Source organism: Notothenia coriiceps, unplaced genomic scaffold (assembly GCF_000735185.1).
Source record: "Notothenia coriiceps isolate Sejong01 unplaced genomic scaffold, NC01 NC01_scaffold00026228, whole genome shotgun sequence".
In the NCBI taxonomy this organism is placed as follows: domain Eukaryota; kingdom Metazoa; phylum Chordata; class Actinopteri; order Perciformes; family Nototheniidae; genus Notothenia; species Notothenia coriiceps.
The window spans coordinates 129,757-142,675 of record NW_011358929.1 but is presented as its reverse complement, the minus strand read 5'-3'; the positions used below and the strand labels follow the sequence as shown (position 1 = coordinate 142,675).

The following is a 12,919-nucleotide window of genomic DNA, read 5'->3' as shown; positions in this document are numbered from 1 at the left end:
AACAGCAGTGTGAGGCACTAACACAGCTGACCCCACAGCCAGGAATGCACATAATGGATACAAACTCTACTTTCTCTAAACATGCAACATACAGATTATCAGTGTGATGGAGAGCATCAGCGCTGACGGATGCCGGGGAGTCAAATTCCCAAAGAGCAAGCTCCAGACGCAAATCCAACTCATTAGCCAGATAAGTGCCTGCATAGCAGTGATCCTGTGCAGGTTTTGGCTCCGAGTGGTTCACAGATNATTTAAGAGGTAATTGACGTTTTGTTCTACGACATTAAATACATCAGCAGTGACCCCACTGGGGATTTTTGAAAAGTTTACGTGTCTGAAAAACGATGGTTGTTACCATCGTTTTTCAGACACGTAAACTTTTCAAAAATCCCCAGTGGGGTCACTGCTGATGTATTTAATGTCGTAGAACAAAACGTCAATTACCTCTTAAATTTGTGTCAACCACAGACCTTATTTCGAGCTATTTTCCAAAACCCTATGGAAAAAATGCATTGCTTTTTGAGGAAGGAACCGGAAGTGCCAAAAATGCTAACTTACTTCCGGGTTTTACGACGCGTCACTGCGGTTCTCTATTACAATTGTCTTTTAGGACGTGATATTGTAGATATTGTTCAATACAAAGACAAAATGAAACTGCTTTACTTTGTTTTTGTTTCTTTCTTTTGCTACAGTTTCGCTGTTTTTACAGTAGCAGCTAGTTGAACTGGACCATTGTCTTTATCTGATGATTGTGTTATGTGTGTGGCTCATGTACAGGATTAGATAGATAGATAGATAGATAGATAGATGGATAGAGAAATATATCACAAATAATACGCTATATAAAATAACAGATTTAGTGTTTAATAAAAGGTTGATGTTTGATGAAGTCTTTTCAGTAAACTCAAACCTCCACTGCTGTCAATCTGCGTCACTGAAGGTCAGTGTGGTGAGCACAGGGTTTGTGGGTTTAACTAAAAATCAAGGAGCTGTGTTTATGTGCGTGCGTGCGTGCGTGTGTGTGTGTGTGATGTGTGTGTGTTCTTCCTTCCAGTGGCACTGACCAGACATTGTTGGTAACACCTGCTTCCTGTCAGGGTGAAACCACCGTCTCTGTGGCCAGAACATAAATCCAGGGCCTGCCAGCAGACAACAGAGTCCTGTGTGCATGATTTGACTAAAAGAGTGTAAACAGCAACGTTATAAACTTATCAGAGTTAAATCTTAAATATGTTTTAGAATGATATCGGCTCATTAACTGGGAAAACTAAGTAAGGGAAAAACGATGGCTGTAATGTGCCTGAAGTCATGGTATTACTTACAGGAAGGGGCATATTATGTTTTTTTTTTTTTATCACATTAGCTGGTAGATTTGAATACAGGCTGAAAGTGTAGAGGGAGTTCGGCATTTGGCTGTATTTACATAGGCCACTGTGTGTAAATGAGTACGAAATAACTTCCTGGAGCCAGGGTAATTTGGCAGGTGGGTGTAAACTAGGCCTATTCAACTGGCGGCCCGCGGGCCAAATGCAGCCCAGAACCAACTCCCGAGTGGCCCAGCCTCCCGTAGCTAAATTCCACTAGTACAGACAATGAACGCAACACTCCGCGTTGCATAGAAACCACCAAACCACAACGCAGCACGTTTTTTGAAAGTGCATCTAGTGCATCTAGTGGTGCTAGTAACGGTGGTCCTATGATAGCAACTCTAAAACATGTCTCTCTCAACTCTGAAGCGTTAACAGAGACAAAACGGTCATTGATCTTGTGGAGCAGATCCAAGTCAAGCTGGACCTTTTCGCGACCGACTTGAGCACGGGTCGGATGCTGCATTTTCCGAGGCTCCCCAAACATATCACACCTCCGGCACAAATCACGGGTGTGATGACAGATTTCATTGCGAGGTTGAAAGAGAACTTTGCCGGTCGATTGGATGGACTTGCTCTGCCCACAGAGGTGATGGGCTTTGCCAGAGACCCCTTCACTGTTGCAATAGAGGGGGACGTATCCACCTGAGCAAAGGAAGTGGTCCCCTGCATCGACAAGGGGAAATATACACTGGAACTTATTGACATGCAGCGCACTAACGGGCCAGCGAAGTTTTGGAGTGATGTCAAAAAACAGCAGTTCCCTAACGTTCAGAAAGTAGCGATCTGTGTGCTCAGTATGTTTGGATCAACATACACATGTGAATCAAGCTTTTCACACATGAACTCAATCAAAAGTAGCACTCGCTGCTCCCTGACTGACAGCACTCTTCACCAATGTCTTAGGATTGCATTGACATCCTATGAGCCAAAAATCACTGCTCTTGTTCAAAACAAAAAATGTCCCTTCTCCCATCGAGAAAGTCAGCGATGACAAATCACAAATGAGGTGATAGTAAGCACCTAGTTTACTATAGTAGACGTGTAGTGTAGTATTCATTAATATGTTAGTTACCCGTATCCCTTGTTATGGGTTTGTGCACTGAAGGGTTTGACAGTTCTTTCTGTATTCATTTAAATGCACTTTGTAATGTGTCTGGGTCAAATGTGACCAAAACGTATGATTTTTTTGTTATTACTTGAAAAGTGAAAAAATAGTATTGCTACAGTACTACGTCTTTGTGTTGCATTGGAGCTCTTTAGCTGTTTTTTTTGTATGTGAGGACATTTATTAAGACTGCTATTATTGTATTCAGTAAATGCACTTTGTGATGTGCCTGGTTAAAAAAAAAATAACCTGAATATTTGACTTCTAAAGCAAACAAATGTAATGCTACAACTGTGCACTTTTTTTTACTTTGAGATGCCTCAGATGCTGTTAAATTAATTATAATTGGTTGTGTTTTTATGCACTTTTTGACCTACCTTTGTTAGATGAACAATGAATAAAAATTGCATGTTTTTCATCGCAGTAATATGTGTTGGTTTAAAATGTGTCACTACCCGCTTTTTACAGGCCGCTGAATGTCTGGCCCAACTGAATTTTGTAGTTATAAAATCTGGCCCAACTGAATGTGTAATTGAATAGCCCTGGTGTAAGCCATGTTGAAGCTCTGTTACAGGATTACTGCTGGGATGAAAAACAAATGTATCCTCAGGATTCCAAACCCAGACAAATGTGTGTGATTTGCAACATAATTTATGTAGCAGCTCACCATACATTTAGACTAAAAACTCTTTAAAGTAAGAAGGATCTTTTTTATTTGTTCACTCAGACTCAGTTCCCCACAAGCTTAGGTTTATTTTCATAATTTTCAGGCATTTTAGCCATTATGAGGTAATGCAAGTAGAGGGGTGACAGGAAATGAATGGGGAAAAGGAGACGGGATGGCATGCAGTAAAAGATCCCTGAAAGGACATTTCAATTACACAGCGAGCATGCTAAATCCACCGGGTAGCCCCGAGTTAGAACATTTATTAAAAAATATAGAATTATAACTGCAATCATTTTACTGCTTTATTAGATTTAAAAAAGACACTGGGAATATGCATATTTTTTCTTTAGATCTTACAACGTTCTGTGTATTGATAGGATCAACTATCTATATACTATACCAGGTGATTTAATCCTGCTGTGCCATACTAAACGTTTTGTATAGGGCAGAAAGTCTGACATTTAATAACTGAGGAAGTTAAAACGGTAGTGTTGGTCAGATCCTGTCCACATCCTGTGTGTAATACTGACTCACATTAGTGGTCTAAAGGCCTTTGTGGATTTTAAAAGGATGTCTTTTTCAGACCAACCGCAAACAGCTGACAGGTCTAAATGATAACATTAGTTTAAAACACTAAATTATTTTTCTGTTTTGCATTTCCTATATGCAAAATCCTCTTATACGTTGTGTCCTTGGGCAAGACACTTCACCCTAATTTGCTCTTGTGGGTATTGTCTACAGTAATAACTGTTACATGTCTAATATGTGTAATGTGTAATTGAGCGCTTTGAGGGCCTTGAAAAGCGCTCTACTAAAAATGTCATGAATTATTGTTATTATTATTATGCATTCAACATTTTGTAAGAACATACGTTTGTCAAAATAGCATCTGAAGGGCATTAGGTGATGTTTGAGACCACATAGCATTTTTATAACTGTGCACAACCTTATGATGATAGTGTCTGTATACCTCAACAAGATGCAGTTTCAGCTCTTTGGGGGGAAAAAGGCTGCGTCATCCTTCACAAAACCACATATTTACTTAGAGTATAATTTTAAAGAAATCATGCAAAGGTGGGGCGTTTTGTCACGAGCCCTGATTTCGAAGTTGGTGGGCAGGAAGGGGGAAGGGGCTGCGGCGGAGGGGTACACACTGCACATCCGACCGCCTGCATTGACAGTTTATAGAAAATAAAGGAATTTACGACACAGGGAACTCACGAGAGCTCATCACTTACAATGAGTCAGCGTGGATTTTTTTAGCACGCCCCTCTATCCTTCTACAATTCTCTTGGATCACACACTAGTTGAAGAGGACTAGTTTTCTTGGCGGAGGTGCGGAGTTTTTGATTCAGGACTGCTGTAGGGGGGCTACTGAATGGGAGCAGTCACTGGATTCGTGTGATACCAACGCAACACACCAGACTACCTACCACTGCCCATCGGATTTGACTTTTTGGGACGTTTAGGGCACAAACAGAACAAGATCACCTCTATTTCTCCGGTTGTCCCCTTCCCCTTTCCTTTCTCACGGATTGTTCTGAAAGAGAAATCCTGCAGTCATGGCTCAAATACTGCCGATACGATTTCAGGAACATCTGCAGGTAAGCAGACACAGAAAAGCCCTACAAATACATTTTTGCTCGTTTGTTTTTGCGCAACTCCTTTTACCCGTGTCGGTCCGCACTCCGCGCACACACGGCACATGTCGCATTTAAATATAATCTGAAATAGTGCTGCAGGGTGGTGCTCAATATAGCTACAGGCCTAGTTTTCTCCTGCCGGACAGATGATGACTTGTACAAATTGACCAGTGAGATCTCTTAGCCTACAGCTCCACTGCGGACCGGTGTGTGTGTGGATACGCCGCAGTTTTCTCCTCCAAGTGGAAAAACGCCGCTGTCATTTTCGATCAGCGTCGATGCAAACTGCGGTGTCCTTACACTTCATGCTGCAGTCAACTGAGCTCAGCTGTTGGAGATAACATTGTAACTGAGACCTGAATGGCACTTGCACTCCAGCTTTGTGGCTACCATGTTGTTGTCATTCCCCTGCAGCAACATTTCCCTACTTTTTAACCTTTAACAACACCGGCAGTGCGTCTCTTCAAATGCTGTGCATAACTGACACCATTTTATATTTGTTAGGTAATTATAAGGTGTATTTATTTTTGGAAGTGTGTAAAGAAAGGTAAGAGTGCATTGAAGCATTTAGTTGGCTCTAAACCAGTTAACGTTATAATGTTCACAAAACATCAACACATTATTGGAGCAATGTCTTGATATTGCAATAATCCAAACCCACATGGGATCTAGTTTCATATCACAGCATCAATACAATAGTGATTTGATGTAACCATCTGCTCTTCTTGGTGGTATTTTCATGCCAAAGGCCCATCTGTGCAGCTTTAAAATGACCAGCATGAAAATGCTAGTAGGAAAGGTTCTGTCTTTGGTTGGAAGTCTGTTGGGGAAGAAAAACACACACAAAATGCCCGTTTTACTATATGTGACAAAAAACCTAAAAAACAACCAGTTATTTGGTAATCTGTGGAAGAAAATGTTCCTACTATGGCCCCTTTCTGTCTCTGGTTTGCACTTTATTAATCATTGTCCCATAGCAGCCCCAGTGTTTGGTGCCTTGCAGTCAAAAGAGAAAGTTTGTGACGCACCCCTCCACCTCCCCTCGTCTGTAGCCTGTTGTTATGGTAACAGCAGGCAGTGAAATGGCCTTTCACTAGAAAAAAAAAGAGGCACAGAGCCCCCACCCCCCTCTCTGCTCCCTTCCTCTGGCCAGTAGCCCCACTTTCGTCAGCCAAAGAGCCTTTATCCTCCAAAAAACTGTGCTGGCCAAGAGAGCTTGCAGCTAACCAAGCTCCTTTCCTCACTGACAGGCCTGGTGCTTGCTGATGGAGGGCAGTGCACAGCCTGGCAATGTCAGGGTTATTATTTCAGATTGCTCTCAACAGCACATACCTTTCCCTTAAACATCTCCTAAGAAACCCTCGCCTTGAGACTGATAAGCAGCAGACCTCTACCGTGAAATCCCAGCTCTGCTCCTCTGTGAATCTAGGTGGCTCCAGCCGAGTGAAAAATGCTTGGAATTTGCAAACCCAGGACTTTGGGCCTCAAGATGTTTAGCCTTTTCCTTCTTTTCTCCTTGGATTGGTATTTGCAGATCTGTGTCTGCAGTTAGAGACGGGAGTCAGGGGTGTAACGTGGGCCCATCTTCATGATGAGGTACCAGCCTTCAGAGGTAGAGGTTGCATTAGAGAAAGAGCAAATCAAAAGCTCCTAATATCTTCATTATTCCACTCAAAACTGTTCTTTAATACTTCTGTTTTTGTTAAATCTGGACGTCAAAATGGTGTAGTGAGTTATGAAAGTGCTAAAGTGAGAGTCATTTGTAGCTTATGTGGCTCTGCATCCTCCATACTGTAGCAGCTTGTGTAAGTGCAAAAATGTCCTGCAGCTCATTGTCCTATCTAGTCGAGTTAGGAGAGTCCAACCTGCTTCTCTGCGGCTGTTTACAACATCATGATGTGTGCTGCTGTTTCTGTGCTTATGAAATGATGCCATCACGTCAACAGATGTGACAGGCAGATGAGGTAAGCAGGCCCTACTTAAGCCCGGCAAATCACATCAGGATAGGATGCAGCATGACAGTGTAACAGGACACATCTGTGACCGCAACCGTGGCTGGTGGGGATCAGCGTCTGTGTTCAGTCACCAAAACTGAATCATGAATGCGTTAAAAGAGCAGTCATTCACACATACAATAAGTACATTGTGTTCTTATGTACTGTCATACAAGTCACACACATTAAACCTGCATTAACTGGACTGTAACTGATTTTTATTTTCCATAACAATCCAGTTGCAGATTATATTCTAGATTTGATTAACTGTTTTGTCTGTAAGTGTCAGAAAATACTGAAAGCTGTCTATTAATTACTCACAGCCTAATGTAAAATCTAACCAAGGCTGAATGCTGCATTTTTGGCCATTTGTGCATAACAAATGACTTTTTATGATAACTTCTGTCAGTTGACCCATTGATTAGTTTAACGATGATACAGAGCAACATTAGCATTCATTTAGAGTCCAGTTTGTAACCACTGATGAATGTTAGTTCAACATTAGCTCTCTTTTTTTTGGTCAACCCCAACTCACAAGCTAAATTGTGCCACACATCTACTGTTTATTCTTAGAGAGTCTACCTAAACAGAAAAAGTTGAAGGCCCGAAAACCAAAACAGATGCTATAAACTCTGTACAGCTGAGGGGAAATGTTCCAGTTCCAGTTTTCTGTGTGTTTATCACTACTGATGACCTGCACATACTCCTTTGATCTATTAATAGCAGAGCATATTTATTGGAGCAGCTGTAAGGCTTTCATTTTCGGCTATATTATATACCTCATAATCTACAGGCTGCATACCTAACCTGTACCTGCTACCTGTGGAAGACAGTGTGAAGTAGCAAAAACTTGCACATCTTTTTTCTGCTTGCCTCAGTTTTAATTGTGCTTGTGTAATCTCCTGATGAACCCAAAGCCTCAGCTGCTGATGCGACGTGTCAGTGCCTCAGCAGTGCGTCCAACCAGCCTATGACTCACCAAATACCGTCAACACTATATCATCCGTGAACTTCTGCTGCCTTTGTTATTGTGATATGTGTGTGTCTGTTGATCCCAGCTGTTGAGGAAAGAAGACTATTAGGTGTGTGTGTGTGTGTATGTGTATATATTACTAGAGGTAGTTGGACACTGGAGACAGTAGGTTGTAGTTGAAGTGTGATTTTAGTCTGGAATGTTCTACCACAAAGGAGTGTGGGGGGGTTTACTTCCTGTCAGTTGCCCCACCCTGCGCTGTAGATTGCCAAAGGCCTGTGTTACTGGAAGTGCTCTGTACATACATAACTCTCATCCCTCCTTCTTTATTTCTCATTAAAGGTACATTAATCACTGTAGCTTCTCTCCTTCACACGGGTTCTCTCCTAACTCCCACCCTCCCCTCGTTTTCAGCACAATAACTTGAGCTCCTCCATTTACTCCCATCCCTATCTTCATGTCTCTATCTTTATTGTGGTTTTCCTCCCCTCTCCTCCCAGAGATAGTTTTGGCAGTCTTGAGGATATTAAGCAACATAGGGCTCCAATCTACCCTCAGGTTTTCTCTTTGGCCTTTATCTTGTACGTCCACTTAACTTCATAGAAACCAACTGTACATTATTCAATTATTTATATTATAAGTCAAAAATAAGTGAAAATGGCTCACCACAGTTTCCCAGAGCACAAGACAAAATCTTAAAATTGTTGATTTTGTTAGACCAATAAGTCAAAAACATATTTTGGTTATATTAAAACTGAGAGGAGAACAGCAAATCTTAACTTCTTAAATTCTTAAAAAGCCAGATCCAGGAACTGTTTTTTTTCTTTTTGTCATCGTAAAGCATCACTCGCTCACCTCATGGAGTCTCCAATTGTTGCATTTATTATCTGAGCAAGTGTGGGACTGCAAAATGCACTATTGAGGAAGCAATGAGCGTACTATTAGATAAACAAGTCTAGCATTTTACATTACAAGTTGTGTGAGAGTTTTTGATTAGAGGTTGTGTTGTACACAGCTAGCATTTGCTTCAAGTTATCAAGAATTCTCTTCTCTTTTTTTCAAGAATATTTTTGTTTGATTACTTTAAGATAATAATTTATTATCAAAACAAACTCTTTATATCTTTAGCTTTCTATCCACTGATTTATGGTTTCAGCCAATACAAATCCAATACATTATTGTTATTTTTTTGTTCTCAGCTTGTATAGAGAGCAGATTTTGAACATTAAAATCAAAAGATCTTACCATTGCAGTATATGCTTTAGGTAAAGTTGAGAATTCGATAATAGCTATTTGTAGGTCATAAAACCAAAACAGTTAGCTGTTAGAGTTTAAAAAGCTTTATAGATGTTAGAAAAACATCACTCGTCGTCACCGGCTTGAGCTTCAAATATCAGGATATATGTATTTATTATCCTTGTAAGAATGGAAGTAGTCATCACATACAGAGCATTTGGGAAAACTCGTTCCCAGAACAGTGTCCTTCACATGCTTATATAGAGAGGGTGTTACACAGTCACAAGATGCAGGAATACCAGTTCAAAGCAGTATACAATGTTTAGTTTGGATTAGCTAAGACCCACATCAGAAATGATCATGCTTGTCATATGTCTATCTCTATAATCGTTGTCACATAGCTGTCATATGCCTAAAACAGTGTGTCCTGACGCTCTATAGGTAATCATACATCCTGTTACGTACACAGTTACGTAGGGCCTTTGTTATCATGTTTTTCCAACAATAGAGCTTAAAGGAACTGAGGTACCACTGAAAACCCCCTCTGATTCTAAAGGGATTTCTAAAGTAACAAAACATGGATTACCACGGCTTTATCCTAGTGTGACAGAACATCTAAGGATGTATATTTTTGGATATAAATTAAATGTAATTATTTAATAATTATTTTTGCCAGAGAACAGCTTCTTTCATTGTGACCCCCCTCCCCCCCACTGATGATGATGATGATGATGTTTCATCCTGCCTCTTATGTGAATGATTTAAAGGGCTCAGTGGTCATGATCTGTTGTCCTGCTCCAGCAGCCAACTGTGAGATAGTACAGTCCTTGTGATGAGCGTCAGGATTCCTTTCTGCTTGCCTCAGACTGCATAATGCACAGTGTTCAGTCATCAGAGGGAGAGAGAGCTTGTTTTGGTCTGTCACTCTCAGTTCACAGTTAGTTTGACAATGTGCACAATAATTCCCTCTGTTCAGCAGCCGTTTACCCAGGTGGAGAGTTTCATGTTGGTTAGTTCTGCCAAGCTACTTATTTCTCTTTAGAAAAGTAAATATGCTGAATAATGGATTGGATTTGCTGACGGTGATTTAGTAAAAATATTCAAATGTATTCTTGACTTTAGTGGATGTCTATTTAGGACTTTCTTTAATGTTGTCTCAGACTGGTTTCCGCTGAATAATCTAGTGGTGATTAAACCTTTTTTCAGCAGACTGCTCAGACGAGTCAGCTTTTAATCACAGCCTTCATTGAAATAGAGTAACTCTTTACTTTTTTTTAATAATTGAGATGTCATGATGGGATACATCATAGCTGTGAAAGTAAAAGAAAAACCTTCCATCTTCAAACTTGGTTCTCAAAATATTTTAATAAATGTAGGAGATTATTAGCAGCTATATTAAGAGTGTGTGTGCCCACACTTGTTCCTTGTACCACTAGACCTTCTGTCTGGAAACAACCTTTAAGACTATCCCTGGAAAACTGGAGCAAACCTGCTCTTATTTGAATCTAAACACTGTTTTGGTCCACTACTTGCTTGCTGCTTTTTCCCACTGCAAGGGAAATGTCAGCTGCTGCCAAGTATGTTTTCCCAGTGCATTTTGTTTGTTGCTGTGATGGAGACATACCTCCTTCAAAGACCTTAAAACTCTATATACAGTTGGAATATTACTTCTAGCTAAGTCAAAATGTAAAACAACTGTTCACACACTTTAATTGAAGTCTTTTCTTCTTGCCTTTTCTTTTTAATAATTCAACATATTAGTGGACCATTACAACTATGAGTTCAGTACCAGCTCATCCATTACAGCAATTATTTGATAACTCTCTCCCTTTTTCAGAATTGAATGTATATAGTATGTAGAATGTAGTTTTAGGCATATATAGATACATGTTATGCTTATATGTTTTATATTTGTCAATAGGTTATAGATGACAAAAGAAACAAGAATAAGCTCTCAAAGTATTAGTTGAACTAGGGAGGTTTAGTTGATTATTCGATTAAACCTTGCTACCTGTGCTAGCATACACCATCACTAGTTGGTCAAACTTTTTAGCAAAATTATAATTACTTTATTGATGTGCACATTTAAAATAATCAAATGTCATGTTGTTCTAGTCAAATGTTGCTTTTAAAAAAGCCGCAAATGGCACACCAATAAAACACCTTTTACATATACGAACAATATATATATATTTTTTGTTTTACTTTAAGACTGTTTGACTGTTCTAATGAGTCGTTATGAACATCCCTATCTACAGCTACATTATAGTGGGAAATACACAGTTATACCGCTTTTGAATGATACATAGTTTAGCAGTGACTTTACCCCACTAAAGTAATCATTGTCATTGTTACTGTGTTTAATATTTCCAGCTGCAGAACATGGGCGTGAACCCGGCCAACATTGGGTTCAGCTATCTGACCATGGAGTCAGACAAGTTCATCTGCATCAGAGAGAAGGTGGGCGATCAGAACCAGGTCGTGATCGTGGACATGTCCGACCCCACCAACCCCATCAGGAGACCCATCTCTGCTGACAGCGCCATCATGAACCCCGCCAGCAAGGTCATCGCCTTGAAAGGTGAGAGCATGTATTGTGAGACCTACAGCAACACACCCAGACAGCCCCACCACTCACTATTACAGTAAATGAGAAATACTGTGTTGTTGTGAGAAAAAACCGTGAGCTGGTATAATTTATGGCTTTATACCAAGTGCTGAGTTTTGAATTGTTGTTCAAATTCCCAGGATGAAGTGTGTGTCTAGTTCTTACATAATTAGCCATCTTTTAGTATTGCTGAGGGAATGCCATGGTCTTGCAATGACTAATGCTTTGATGACGCTGTGAATATGTAGAGTGCACTCAGAGCTATTGCCTGAATGTACTAAGTTGGTTGTGCAAATTGATTTTCTGCGTTTGATCTAGCTTGCATTTTGAGCACAAACACAAGCGCTGATCAGGATGATTTGCCTATAATGCTTCTCTGTCTCCCCCGTCCCCTTCCCCCTCCCTCTGAGGATTACATTTCCCCATTTGCCCTTTCCCTCTAGTCTATCTTTGTCTTGTCTTTCTTACCTGATTGACACTTTTGCTTTTTCTCCCTTGCTTGCTGCCCTTTCTCAGACGGTGAGTTGCTTTTTGTCTGTCTGGCACTTTGTAATGTTGATACAGTAGCCATGTCCCTCATAATATCTTGCCCCATACGCCTCTCAAGTACACAGATCTAATTTGAACACTTTTAAAGGACAACCAACAGTTTAGAAATGACTCCTATTGCTAGTACATTTTAAGTATCAAGTCCCTGTACCAACCTTATCTGCTGGCACATATCCTTCTACTCCTATGATAAGAATACATGTGTTAGCATGGCTTGTTGTATTCTGCTGGAGTGTGAGTGTGTGTGGTATGCATCATCAGATGTTCCTCACTGAAAAGAGTTGAGGCACCATTTGTGTCTTTGCACGTCGGTTTGAGCGTGTGCCAGCAGCCATATCAGATCCTTCCCTAGTGCATATAAGGGATGCCGTTAATGTACAGTCATCATAGCTGTGTGTGCTGATGGCAGTTTGTACAACAGTCACCTCACTCATACATTACTTTATACATTACCATTCACTTTTCTGTTTCTTTGTAAATTGAGGTTTGTACTATTCATATGAAGGACTGGCAACAATATTATAAAGCGTATAATTGTTATGGTTTAGCCGAAGGCGCCATAACTACAAATGTAGCTGTAATTACCTTAGAGCTGCTATCTCCTTTCTAGCCAGAGGACAGCTGCAACCAGGCTGGTGTGTACAGAGGGATGCAACATTAGCCCCAAAAACAGCCATAACCAGAATAACAAAAAACAGACTTTCTCTGTCCTCTAGTTCAGTGGTTCCCAACCTTTTTTCCCAAGAGCCTCCTGTTGGAAGTTGCGCCCCCCCC

The 12,919-nt window shown here is 40.5% G+C and overlaps 1 protein-coding gene across 1 annotated transcript in view; it reads left to right on the top strand.

The window, feature by feature from the left end:
- The first annotated feature begins 4,440 nt into the window (after positions 1 to 4,440).
- The window catches only part of cltcl1 (clathrin, heavy chain-like 1), a 26,647-nt gene continuing 18,168 nt past the window's right edge, over positions 4,441 to 12,919 (top strand). The window contains exons 1-3 of the mRNA XM_010784240.1: positions 4,441 to 4,746; positions 11,362 to 11,584; positions 12,113 to 12,115. Of these exons, the coding sequence (XP_010782542.1) occupies positions 4,705 to 4,746; positions 11,362 to 11,584; positions 12,113 to 12,115 (268 nt within the window). The 5' untranslated portion in view covers positions 4,441 to 4,704. The remainder of the gene's footprint in view (positions 4,747 to 11,361; positions 11,585 to 12,112; positions 12,116 to 12,919) is intronic.